At 47.4% G+C, this 14,374-nt stretch overlaps 1 protein-coding gene across 5 annotated transcripts in view; it reads right to left on the reverse strand.

Annotated features, from left to right (window-relative positions):
• Positions 1 to 1,576: 1,576 nt before the first annotated feature.
• The window catches only part of LOC125044217, a 458,466-nt gene continuing 445,668 nt past the window's right edge, over positions 1,577 to 14,374 (reverse strand). For all 5 annotated transcript variants that reach the window (XM_047640732.1, XM_047640735.1, XM_047640734.1 and 2 more), the window contains 3 exons: positions 6,802 to 6,928; positions 5,126 to 5,614; positions 1,577 to 5,007 (listed from right to left, as the gene is read on the reverse strand). In XM_047640732.1, the coding sequence (XP_047496688.1) occupies positions 1,957 to 5,007; positions 5,126 to 5,614; positions 6,802 to 6,928 (3,667 nt within the window). In that variant the 3' untranslated portion in view covers positions 1,577 to 1,956. The remainder of the gene's footprint in view (positions 5,008 to 5,125; positions 5,615 to 6,801; positions 6,929 to 14,374) is intronic.

Genomic DNA, 14,374 nt, shown 5'->3' on the forward strand with positions numbered 1-14,374 from the left:
TGCCCAACAATGAAGATACATATTTTAGATGAATATGTAACGTTTCGCAATTCCCATTCTGTATACCTATGGGACGGGGGGGGGGGGGGGTTAGACACTTCGTTTACTATTGTGGATATTGAATGAATGTCATTTTCCTCTGTGTGTAGTCTTCAGAATTGTAGATGTCTCGGTTCCGTGAGACTTACGGTCGTTTTTTAATGACTAAAGAGTAGAACTTTATTTTTCGAAGAAGCCAAATATCTTTGAAATATAATTAATGAACCAGCTCTCCTAACTGAGTACATACCAAGTAAGTAATTTGATTATGTTGGGTGTATGACGCGAAACAACAAATTATTTTCACTCACTCGGATAACATCTTTTGAAACAGGTAAACAAATATTTTTTTTTTCTCGAGAGAGATAAAACCGCAAAACAAATGCGGGCATATATGCCAGTCACAGGCAATAGGTATCTTCCGTTATTTATTTATCTTTTAAATTATTATATATATATGTGTATGTATATATATATATGTATATATATATGTGTGTGTGTGTGTGTGTGTGTGTGTGTGTATGTATATATGTATATATATGTATATGTTTATATATGTATATGTATATATATGTATCTGGATTACCAAACTAGATTTTCTGTTCTCCATTTTTGCTCCGTATTGTTATATTTATCATATGATCAACAAGACATTCTTTGTTGTTAGAACCCATTTTTTTGTTTTAATATCATCCAGAATTCAAGAAACCTAAACGGATTTGTTTGTTATGGGTTTGTTTACAATATGTTATTTTTGTTTTTACTTGCCGTAATTCCCGTTTTAGCCTCTTGGGTTTAGTCAATCATTTGTCGAATCCCTTGAGGTCAAAATAACCAAGTCATACGGTCGTAATGAAAAAAAAAAAAGGAATTACAGGAAGCGAACAAAAGTATAAGGTAGTTTGTATATAAAGTACGAAGAGAAAACATAAAAGGGAAGAAAATAGAACCACGTTTTACTCCTGTATTTTGTTGGGAGATTTACGATACTTTTTTGCCCAGCTGGTAGCAACATATCCGAATAACACCATTTTATTTTAAAATATTACCGTCGCTAAGTGCATCTTCTCCATGGAAAAATGCAACTTATTTTTTTCATATTTCAGTTCAATGCTTTATATTTACTATTTTCAGAAATCTCTAGTTCAGCATAACTAACTTATTTCTTGTGTTTATTCGACACCATTCCTGGGTTAAACCTTTATTTCATTTTTTGGTTAAACTTATCGGCTTTTGGCAAAGCAATTGCATTTTTAAAATATATATTGTAACTACATATCGTGTTCTGGAGAGAGAGAGAGAGAGAGAGAGAGAGAGAGAGAGAGAGAGAGAGAGAGAGAGAGAGAGAGAGAGAGAGAGAGAGAGAGAGAGAGAGAGAGAGAGAGAGAGAGAGAGAGAGAGAGAGAGCGAGAGAGAGAGAGAGAGAGATGGATAAACTTGTTTGTATAATATTTCGAAACACGTACAGTATGTTTTACACCTATACTGTTTGTTGTTTTCTCTCCAAACATTGCAAGTGTTTAATAATACAATAGAATAAATCTCCAATTTTATTAACAAATGTAAACAATAATAGTATAGTTAGTATAGTAGTTTACAAAAGTTTGGTGGATGTGTATGAGGCTAAAGAGTGCGTGTGAGGGAGAACTCATTTCCTTCAACATCACTCTTAACCCAATGTGTTTAACAGTTAATCTGAGGTCCTTACTTGTATGACTTAGAGTGTAACTCTGTACAAAATGTACAAATTATAATACATATACATACATACAAAAGCTTATGGTCTTGAGCATTTAGTACGTTAGAGAAATAATCTAACAGAGAGTCGGCTATGTTAGTGGTGGCGTATAGCGGCAGCACTCGGCCGGTAAGTTTCTAAGCGCGGTGGGCGGAATGGAACGAAGTGGCGCTCCTTGATTACACGTAAGACTCCTCGCCGTAGTTGGCCTGGGGGCGTGATTTTCTCGAGGAAAAGGAATCACCCACGCCGAGGTGATAGGAGGTGATGGGCGCCCGGTGGGCAGAGGGGGGCGGCCGGTAGGGCGGCGGGTGAACCTTGGCGCCCTTTAGCGTCTCGCCAAATATTGCGCGCAGCTGTGACACCGACCAACTTATTTCCTGACGGAGATCGGGGTCGAGTTGGCGGAAGTCGCTGAGAGCCGCATGACCTCCCGGGAAGTCCTGCAAAGAGGGAGCGTGGTACTCCCAGTCTTCCTCGTCTTCCTCCTGGTCGGACTCTGCGTGCTGAACATTGCTAGAGTCACGCGTTGGGACGCTTTTGCTGCGGTGCGAGGCCGAGGAGTCTCTTCGGCGCGCTCGCCCCCGCCGCTTCGTGTCGGGAACAGCCACAGAAGTTATATGAGGCTCCATGCCCCACGTGCCAGACGTCTGGATACCCTCATCCCGCACTTCATCCTCCAGATCGTAATCATCCGTCTGAGTCTCTATGCTCTTCTTCTCCACTCTTGGGGGCGACACCGCCCGGCTAGTCGTCTGTTTGACGCGAGGCTCACCGTGGGAGTACACAGAGTCGATTTCGATCACTGTCCGCTCCTTCGGTGGAAGTAAAGGCGGCGAGTCGTCTGTGTAAATGATGGTCTTGTGGTAAGGCGGGTCGCACTCATGTGAGGTGGGGAGAGAGGTGACGGAGCGAGCCTTGCGGGCGTGTGTCTCGACGTGTACGGGCGGCAGGTGCTTGAGCCGCCCAAGCCCGTCACTCACCCTCCGGTTATTGGAGCGCTGTTTAGGCGGCAAAGGAGGTGGCTCTGACTTGGGCGGGAGCGGTGGCGGCCGGTCGTACTCTTCGCTGTCGTCCGCCTGCGCAGGAGAGGCACGCACGAGATCTCCCGGGTAGGTGTTCTCCTCCTGATATATGCGTAACGACTCTTCATACAACTGCTTCGCCCGAGCCGATTTGATTTTTTCTTCGCGTATGGCATGTTCTTGGAAGTATCCATCTCTGGCGGGGGATCCCTGAGACTGGTTCCCCTGCTGCGGAGCTCCCCTGTACATGAGAGAACGCCTGGTGAGGGCCTCTTCGTACGACGGAGGATTGGAGGCGAGGGTGGAGGTGCTGCCAGCAGACACGACCGTGCACATACTTCCTGTCCGCTCACTCTTGAAGGAGGAGTTGCGGGAGTTGTGTGAATCACCGGAATCCGAGGGCGTGTGTTCCGTGCCGTACACCGCTTCCCAGGTATTAAGACTGCCGCCTCCGTACTCTTTTCCTCTTGAGTTGGATCGTGACACGTGCGGCGTGGAGTCGTCGTCACTCAGGGTCGACGAGTCGTACGAACGGTCGGCTTCGTCGTGAATCTGCGGCGTGGAGCGTGAACGGTGCCAGGCCACAGCGTCGTGCGAGGAGGAACGGGAAACAGCCGGAGTATTGTCTGGCGATCGTCCCACACGTTCGTGCTGAGGTTCAGTCAAATAGTGCGCAGACTTCGATCTACGTATCGGGGACTCACGGCCCTCTAGACCTGGACAGTCATCGAGCTCCTCGCCGGGTGGCGGTGGAGGGGCGCGGCCCTTTCCGTGCTGTGCAGGCCTCTTGCCAGCAACGCCGGCTGGTCCTAAAGACACGCCGTAGTCTAGTCCGTTGTATTTGTTCAAAAGCGATTCTTCTGAAGTTGAACGTACAAGGCCTCCGTCTCCACTGCTGGAACGGGATACTTTGCGCAGGTTTGAGCGGCGTCGCATCCAGTCATGCCGCTGGAAGTTGGAATTCACAACAAATGGAGGAGGATTGACCATGTTACCAGCAGTACCTGGAGGAATGCTGTAAATGGCCTCTTCCTCCTGTCCTTTTCTATAGACATCCCCCATACGGTCCTGGCGACTCTGGTATACTCTAGTATACTCCTTTCCTTGGCCAGGGTGTCCGTGCGGGCTATGGTGGCCATGGGAGTAGCCGGGCGTGGAGTAGGTGATGTGGACTCGGGCGTGGTCTCTACTGGGCGCTGCATAGTAGCTCTCGGGATCGTCATAGCCCATGGGGATCTTCTCGGGGCGACGGTACACGGCCGCGTATATTGCGTGGGGGTTGTTGGGCGCTGCGTAATGCTGGAAGCGGTCCCCAGAGCGTTCGGAATGTCCACCACTGCTGTAGTTGCTGACGCTTTTGTCAGCTCCAGAGTGGCCGGAGCTCGTTGACTCGCTCTCCTCCTCGTCGGGGGTGTACAGCTGCGAGTCACTCATGGTGAGCCCAGAGTCGCGACTCAGGTTGGTTAGTGACATCTTGTCCTTCCTGGGCAGCGGGGACAATTCTCCTTCCACTAACAATTCACGTTCCAGGGAGTCAATGCTACTGTCGTCCCTCCTCATGCCGCCGGAACTGTGAAGGCTGTGACCGCTGTGCAGGCTGTGGAGGCTGTCAGACTCCTCTGCGCCGCTGTCCTGCCGCATGGGGTCTCTCTCTGGCGGCTCACCCAAGAGGTGCAGTTTGTCTTCGCCGAAGATATCACCGCAGCGCTCGATGAGAAACTCCACAACAGCAGGTACTTGTTTTGAGGCCTCGGGGCTGAGTGCCAGGACGGGCGAGGAAGGCCACAGGATGGAGGGGCCGACGCACACCGCCAAGTTGGACGCAGACATCATGTTTTCTGAGGCGCGGCGAGCGATGTGGTGTAGAACACACAAGAAGTGCTGCAGTAAAGTCAAGTGTACTCGGGGCAGCCGGGAACACAGCAGGAGAGTTCGGGAAATGCGCTCCCGTAGATTACCGATGTGTGCTAATTCTAACCACTCTTCATAGAGATCTGCCACCAACAAGCAGTCTGGCATAGAGCGTAAGAAGTCTTTAAGAAGTGCTGCTACTGCTGTAATATGTACAGTGTCCAGGTCGATGGCTGAATCTGCGTCGCCGGAGTCCAGTTTCTCTCGTAATTCCCGCACCAGTCGAGCGTTGGCAGATTTTCTGAAGATTCCGACGGTAAAAGGGCCCTTCAAGAACAACTGCGACAGCATGTCCTGGAAGAGGAAACCAGATGTGTTAAGTACTAAAGGAAATAATACGTGAATGATAATACATGAATATCAAAAATAAGAAACACTGTCCACTGATCAACCTATAGCTTTTTTTACTTACCATGACGGGTTTGGGAAGGATATTATCCGAGTCGACCAGCTTGACGAGAGACTGGCCGTACAGGACTCCCGTGCACGAGTTGAGGCTTCCGTCCAGGGAGTCTCCCTTGCTGTTGGACCGCTTGAACACCCGGTGGATCCTGATGGGTGACTTGCGGGCCTTCTTTGATACCTTCTTCACACCTTCGGGCGACTCGAACGACAGCTTCCGCGCCTGCCGCAGAATGAACTGGCAGCGGGTGACCAGCTCCGCATTGTACAAGTTGTTGCACTGCTCGGCGTCGCAGTCTTGCAGCAAGTCTCGCACGCAGTTGAGCTTGATGGCATATGGGTATTCATGGCCGATGAGAGGGTACGGTGAGTCGTCCATGCCCGTCTTGACCCACAGCTGGAATTGCGACGAGTCTGCGCCGCCCATCTCCAGGTGGTCGAGGGTGAGCGATACGCACTCCCGCGCCGTCGTCGTCGAACTGATGCTCACGGTTTTGCTCTGTAGGGACAAATCCCTTGTTAGTCATCGAGGAAAGTAACATGTACACTTCTTATAATAAATAATGTATATATATATATATATATATATATATATATATATAAATATATGTGTGTGTGTGTATATTCTCAAATAAAAATATGAGAACATATTAATAATGAAGGGAAGGGAACACAATAGATAAAAAAAATAATGCAGAACGAAATACATGTATATCTATCTATATATATTGATATATGTATGATCTATCAACTTCTACCTCAATTTCTGTATAAATGCACTACGCCATTTTAACGCCATGTCGCGACATATCCGCTTTGCAGTGCAGTGTGACTTTCTCAATTACCCACAGTTAACGCAGGAAGTGAAATATTACTCCTCACCAAGGTGCGAAGAGTGAGGTACCAACGGAACGGAAGTGACAATGGGAAACTGCTTTATTAACATTCAACTGAACATCGATGTCTATACCCACAACAGTAAAGCGCTTATGTATATTCTTACGTTAATACTGTAAATCATCTACGACGATGAAGAACACATAAGCTGTTTCCTCTACAAACACACAGTGAGAGCATCGGCGATAATTGAAACTCCACACAATATTTAGTGTATAAAGTTCATAAGGTCGTCCATTAAAAGGGGCATCGTTATACCCGAGCGAGTGCCAGACAGAGGGGGCTTCATAGTGTGCCAGGTGTGTAAACAATCACACTGGCACACCTGCGCGCTATGAGCAATCCGCTGGAGTTTTATACTTTGTTATTTGTCTTCCTCGATCCCTCGCGTGATAAGGGAGATTAGATACACACTCGTGATTAGGCCAAATGGGGAAATATTCTAAATCAGACTATATTAATTCACTTGTTATTGTTATTGGTGGCAAAGGAATTGTGTATGGAGGTCAACGTGTGCCTATCTTATCAACATTATCGCAACGATGCTAAAATCAGCCTCATAGGAGGTTACATAAAAAATAATAATATACCAATATAATGCCCTAATGTCTATTATTATTACTTCACTATCTACATTAAGATAAGGAAACACTTGTGGAGGAAAAAGAATGAAACTGAATCGCGCGTGTCGAGATACTAACTTACTAAAACTATCTAAAGCCTCAATTATCAGTGACGCGACTTTATCACAAAAAGAGAACGAAAGGAAAGGTCAACTGCACAACTTACGAAGTCTATGTTATTGATGGGGTCGTAGTAGGTGACCTGGACGGTGGTGGAGGGCGGGTCCTTGTCCCTTTCCTCCGTCATCACCTGCTGCAGCTTGTTGTACCACAGATCCTTGGTGGCGACACAGCTGTTGGACACATGAGAAGATTTAACACGACTGTGGGCGCGGTTAAACGCAGACAGAGTGCTGCGGCGATACGCGGGGTTGCAGTCAGACACATCCTTGCTGCTGGGTTTGACGGGGCTGAAGGCGCTCGGGTACACGGCACTGGAGGAGCGCCTCAGCTGTGTGACCTTCGCCAGGCGTGGCACGGGCACGTCGTACAGGGGCTCACTGTTCTCGTCGCACGGGGGGCGCGACGTACCGTATGTAATTTCCGCGTACACGGGCTCCGGGATCAACACGATTTCTGGGCGCGCGACCATGCGCTCACTCCGAGATCGGCGAAGAGCAGCTTTTTTAACACTGTTTCCCAGGCGGGTGGACGCCCTTCGGAGGGCAGCCCCTTTGCTGCGCCCTCGGACAGCTTCCGACGGCTGTCTCCTGATACTCGACAGCTGCACGGGCTGCGTATCCTCTCTCGTTTTGTGAGGCGCGAACACTTTTCGTCGTATGACTGCAGGGGAGTCAGCGCCGCCCAGGCACAGCAGAGGTGCCACACACCCGCCCGTGCGCCCGCGACTTCCTCCCTCTTGCACAACATCCATGTCACAAGTCATTGTAAATCTATATCACAGTCTTCACTATCACAGAAAAAATTGCAAATTCTTAAAGAACTCGCTTGTTAATCAATGCACCATCATATCACTGTTCAGGATCTACGTGAGATTCTTATATAACTATATATATGTATATATCCAGGAGGCGAGATCGAAGATCATCTAACGACAGAAGTAAGGTTCATCCCGAGCGAGGTGTGGGTCAGCATCACGGACACTTCTTACACCTCCCGAGGTACAGAGCGAACTGAGGCTCACGCACGGCGCGCACACACTCTCTCGCTCGCCAGATCTCACGCGCTCACGCGGCGTCCGCATCTCCACAAAGCGAAATACCCATTTACGGAGAAGCATTACCAACCGCCTCTAATACGGTGTATTATTGAAAGATATTTAATAATGCGATTGAAAATAGTATTACGTTTGAGAAAAGAACTAATAGAATATGACATTATCCAGTTATAAAATGTTATCCTTATACTGGGACATCAAAAGCAGGAAAACGGACGCAGCTACTTGACCTGCTGACCAGCACACCGCCTGAGGCAAGGCTTATGATGATGACTCGGTTCTTAGCGTGACCTGCCGTGACCTGTCGTCCTAGTCCATCATTCGTATTATATATATTTTGTTCATCTTACTATTCTTATAGTAAAAAAAAAAACACCTTCGTGAAAGCCTAAGAATTATACCTATATTTTTCGGAATATTATCCGCGGCTTTCCAGCGCATTATCATAACCATCTTTCGTGAGCTCGCCGGCTCAGGTATCCCAACCAATCACAACCGAAGAAACCCACAGAGCTCGTTAATGATTGGTTGGGGAGCGAAGGCCGCTCAAGATGAATGGATAGCATCGGGGAATACTGGACTAATGATAAAACAGAAGGAATGCGCACAGACAGAGAAGAGTGAAAGAGCGATGGAGGTGGATGGATTAGAAAGACAGATAAGTGGAGAGCGAGTCACAAATAAATGCAGAGAGAAAGAGAGAGAGAGAGAAAATGCTAAATAAATTAGCAATACATAGATATATTGATAGACACTGTGTGTGTATATATATATATATATATATATATATATATATATATATGGATAGACACTATATATATATATATATATATATATATGGATAGACACTATATATATATATATATATATATATATATATATATATATGGATAGGCACTATATAGATATATGGATAGACACTATATAGATATATGGATAGACACTATATAGATAAATGAATAGATAGACAATATAGAGCTTGATAGATGTATGAGCAAACAGAAATATACAGATAGGTAGTCAGATAGCCAATATACAGATAGACATAGATAGAGGGAGATGAGGAAAGAGGGAGAGGGTGAGGGAGAGGGAGAGAGAGGGAGAAAGAGAGAGAGGGAGAAAGAGAGAGAGGGAGAAAGAGAGAGAGAGAGAGGGAGAGAGAGAGAGAGAGAGAGAGAGAGAGAGAGAGAGAGAGAGAGAGAGAGAGAGAGAGAGAGAGAGAGAGAGAGAGAGAGAGAGAGAGAGAGAGAGAGAGGCGCCTAGCCCGGAGCGGCATCGGGGCAACCCGCTGTAAACATGTCCGTCACCAGCCAGCCTCTTCCCGCCCCGTAGCTCCATACACTCTAATTTTCTCTGCTTCACTCCTCATCAAGGGATGCCGTCACCCCGAATCGAGAGACGAAAGCACTCACCAGACATCATTACATCACCACCAACGCACAGGCAGAGAAAAGCAACAGCGCAAGCACATTCTCCCATGACCCCGTGACACCCGCTTCTCGTCTGTCAAATTTCAACGACCGTGCAACACGAGTGAAATACAAAAGGATAATGTCAGAAGAGGGAGGCGAAGGGATGAAAAGAGGAAGGAGGATACAAGAACAAATAACAAACAAATAGGTTCGTGCTTACTTTTCTACTAAGTAGTATATATATGTGCCTATCTGTTTCCCAATATAATTCTAGTCATTTGTCTCAAAACTTAAAATTATTTCCTCTTGTTTTTAACTATTTAAGTGCACGTAACCGAGTCTCCACCGAACAACAGGTCCCCGTCTCCTGGAGGCACGGAAGGTGTACGAGCCACGGGGTGGTAGTCCTCGCAGCAGGAGCGAGAGGGACGGGGGAGGAAACCCAGAGAGGAGCCAGACACCCTCGCACCCTTCTCCTTCTCCCCCCCTCTCGCCCTTCCTCCCCTCTCCCCTCTCTCCCCGTAAATGTTTACCCGCTTATCTTACGCCTTGCCGCCTCTCCCTACTCGCCTTCTTCACCCTACGTACTTATTAAAAAAAAAGTGAAGTGGGAACACTTAAATAAACGGAGACGTATGTTCCTCTTCGCGAAGGTAAGAGAGTCGAACTCGTATTCTCTTCAATATGCTGCTTGTTATTCGCGTTATTAGGACGAAGGGAAAAATACGGCTTAACCCTTTTCACGACGTTAAGGGCATCCTAACAGCGCGGAAAAGGGACCTTATAACCCTTCATGCGTTGACGTCGCTGTTGTTCGCAAGCGTTCACCGGCGGCTTTTTGAAGCGTTGTGATTGTGCGGAGATTGGTGTGGACGGGCAGAGCGTGGAACAAATAAAGGGAAACTGTAGGGGAGCGGGAGGGACGAGAGAGGAACCCCGAGGCTATACCGACCCTTCACCACCCCATCCCTCCCCCCCTCTCTCCCTCTCCTTCTCCCCCTTTGCTACCCATCCTCTCTCCTCCCTCTCAAACCACAAATTCTTTCAAATTCTGTGTCTGTCCAATTTCCATTCTGCCTTTCCTGGGTCATTGGTGATGCGGGGTTACGTGCTTCTTAACGTCTATCTGTGAGCGTCTGTATACTCACTGAACTCATCGGTGAATTCAATTACCCTCATTAAGCATACCGCTGAGATAACCTGCCTGAAGCTAAGGAAACTGTGTGTAGTCATGCGAACGTTGTCTCTCTCTCTCGCACCCACTCACACGCACACAGAGACACGTATACACACATAAACACACCTGGATATCGTCTTACACTACTATAAACACGGCTGAACCTCCTGCACCATCAAGCATCGTCTCTCTTACCTATTCCCAAGACTCGTTCTCTCTTTCTTTCTTTCTGTCTCCCCCTCTCTCTTTCTTTTTTTCTCTCTCCTTCGTTTACATATTTTGCTTAACAACTGTATATCAATTAAAAGTTAAAATCACCTCTCTCTCTCTCTCTCTCTCTCTCTCTCTCTCTCTCTCTCTCTCTCTCTCTCTCTCTCTCTCTCTCTCTCTCTCTCTCTCTCTCTCTCTCTCCCTCCCTTACTTTCCCCCCATGCACTATGATAATGGTTTTTCACACACCATTTACACAGGTTGAGGGAAAAGTGAGTTGTTCGCCACCTTAACGGAGTCCCACTCGCCTGTCTGAACTTCTTTCATGCTAATCCCTTCGCTATTCACAGCGGATTCTCTCAGGCGGGTCACGGCGGCCTCTCTGTACCTATGCACGTAGCGCCCAAACACACAAACACTCAATCATACACGCACACACAGATGTAAGCACGCAAATGCACTCACACTCACTCATTTAAACATATAGACACAAACAGTCAAAAACATATTCCTGCAATCAAGTAACCAAATTTTTTCCAACTTGTAAGTCAAAAAAAGAAAAAGAAAAAAAGAGAAAAACTGAAATGCGTTTAAGCTAAATCGGGCACTTCCAGCAGAGTAAATGCGATAGTTGACCAAGTCCTTGAACGGAGGAAAACCGATAACTGCAGTCGGAAATCTACTGCTTGTTGATTTCTGGTTAGGGGAGGGAGGGAGGGAGAAGGATAGGGGGAGCCAGAGAGAGAGAGAAAGAAACAGAGAGAGAGAGAGAGAAGAAGTGGGGGGGGGGGGGGGAGAAAGATATAGAAAAAGAAGGAAGGAAAGAAAGAGAAAGAGAGCAAGAGAAAGGAAATGTAAGCCGCGCTTCAGGAAGACAAAATTCGCCACAGTCTCCACACGGCGCCGACCCATATCTGCCAGGGTGTCACGCTCTACGGTTATGCTGGCAGGAATGTCGAGACGGAAGGAGCGATCTGAGGCAGACGCAGGGCAGACGCAGGGGGCCGTCACACAGCCAGCGAGACGGGCGTAACGGGTGGCCAGTCACAGTTAGGGCGAGGGCGGACACGTGGGCGCCTCGAGAAAACAAATCGTGTGGGTCGAGTCTGCAGGAATTGGGGCAGGGGGGTAGGGTGCAAATTATAGGCTAATTTTGCTGTCCTCTTGCTAATGGGATTTGATCATTCTGTCTGAATTTGCCTTCGCTCAAGCGCTCACCCGTGTCTGTAAACATCAGTCAACGCTATGATACAGAATCACCTTGCATTTATCTATAAGTCAACAAGTTACTTATCTTCAGTCAAGGTCATCAAAAGCGGCAAATTTTGAAAAAGGGAATCGTTCTGTAATCCCTGTTTATATAAATGGTCATTGCGGCACAACACCGGATTTTCTTTCTTTCGATCAGACGTCGGGATATGTGAGGTCCCTTTTATCCAAAACGATGGTTTGTGGCCCTAATCACTTATGTGTAAATATTAGGTGTATACCCACTTGTCAAACATATTCAATCATTCTTTTAAAAAGGGGACGAGAATTTCGAGAAAAAAAAGTATTTTGTTTGGCTGACATTAGGTAGCAGCAGGCCTATAAGATTCCTTGACTTGAAAATTAAAGGCTGTCTGATATGAATTTGGGTTCTCGTCCATATACGTCCCACATCCAAAGGAAGTTCAAACCTAAAATGATCACTACGCAAAACAGATGGAAATGTTGTTCCCGCCTACGCACCCACAAGAAAACGCGGTCATAAGCATTCATCCATTCATCCATCATGCGGTAAATACTCTACGAAGTGGGACACGCACGTTGGACCCCCGAAGTTAACCCTCGACGCAAAGTAAGTTCGTAGTATCAGAGGATAAGTCCCCAAGCATTCGAAGTATGTGAACAGGGGAAGGGGAAACAGGGAAGGGGAGGAGATTGAGCTTCACTGGGTACTTGAGTCTGGCTTAGCCGGGGACAACAGCCGTCAGGGGACCATAAACGCGTACAATGGAGGGTAGCGCAGACGCAGTCGAATCCAATAATACCCCGTTCCATCCTCCTATATTTCCCATTCGTCGTAAAGTCTTCACAGCTAGCAATGACCTGTTTACACACGTGCGAATGTGTACACGTGGTCGCCCTGTCTAAACACAATGAAGATGAATGTTATCACATAAACGGATAACTATTTGGTTACATAATTTTTTTTATAACTCGTTTGTGTATTTATGTTACTGTTAATAATAGCAAAGTCGGTTGAGTCTCGTTGCGATCCAAAAGTCTTCTAGCATAAAACATACTTTGCCAACCATTCAAAATCTCCATTTCCCCGACTAAATGCAAATAACCTCCCTTAAAATGTCCGTGTATAATAATAACGGAAACACCAGATAAAAGACAAATAGAAAACACGGCATCACAAAGAGAAACAAATCTTTTCCTAATCACAGCCTTTTCCCACGCTGTTGCCCAGCCATGAGCCCGGATATATTTCCGGACCACACCCACGGGGTCAAGTGCCGGCCTGGGAGACAATCTGATGCTTTTAATTATCAGGTCAGACGGCTAGACCATGACCCCAGCCTTCCCGCGCCTCGTCCCATCAGCCGTCCCGCCGGCGCCGCCTCAACCAGGTGCTGCAGGAGGTTATGGGAGTGATAATTAAATGCCCATGTCTCTGCATTACCCGCTGGATGTGCCGTAAGTAGCGTTCCTCAAGTTTACCTTCCTTTGTGTTTCACAAGTACTTAAAGTTGTTCTTTTCGTCCGTCCATATCTTTTGACCATTAGTGCAATCCGGGATTAAATGTCAATCCGAAAACAAATAACTCAGCTGCATATAATATGCAACCTGATTGGACTGGTTTAGCAATACGACTACCCTCCCAATCGCCAGCATTTTTCCATTATTTTTTTTTTAAGTATTGGGTCAATTTCATTTTGTTCTCTCTCCCGAGATACGATCTTTTAAAAGTCAACGTCTTGTCAACACCTTCGCGGCGTCGGGGAGAAGGAGGAGCAGCTGAGGAACCACTCATTAAGACGAGGTCTCCAGGGAGGCCGCCAGCTGATTCGGCACATGGAGGGCCGCCGCACGAGGGAGGAGGGGATCAGCGCCAATAACATCAATCGGAACCTCTCAACGTGTCTGGGAGCCTCCCCGCCTTCCTACTCTAGTTGGGTCCTCCGTGGTCATGTGAATCTACGCGGCCGATGGGCGTGGGCGTCCCTTATCCCGGTTGAAATCAGGACAAGATGAAAGATAGCGTGCGATCATTAAGGTGAGGGGATAGTTGGTCAGGGATTACCGTCCGCGTGGGAGATGAGCGGGGTCGTGTGTGTCATGTGCTGGCCAGGTGGACCACACACGCCACCGATTGTATCGTGGGAAATGACCGCTGGATTGTTTCTTTCTTGGTCTTTCGAATGGAAAGACGGTTACAACATCTGGTATATGTTAAATTGCCCACGCGAAATTAAATTATGCATCGCTACTACCGGAAAAGGAATTCAGTCTCCCCGTCTGTGTTTACATTCCGGCCTGTTAATGGTCGTTAATGGGACCGTCCTCAGACAAGGAGAGAACATGCCCTCGACATGCCCGTCCTCTTATCACAACACCTCAGCCCCTCCCCCCCCACACCCCCACCTCGCCTACAACAACAGTTTGGGCGGGAAGACGACACCACACATACCCATGTAGTACCTTTTCTCGACCCCGGCTCCTCTTACCCACGACCGCACGCCCGTCACCTGACACCCCGCCCACCCGCGC

Source organism: Penaeus chinensis, chromosome 35 (assembly GCF_019202785.1).
Source record: "Penaeus chinensis breed Huanghai No. 1 chromosome 35, ASM1920278v2, whole genome shotgun sequence".
Classification (NCBI taxonomy): Eukaryota; Metazoa; Arthropoda; class Malacostraca; order Decapoda; family Penaeidae; genus Penaeus; species Penaeus chinensis.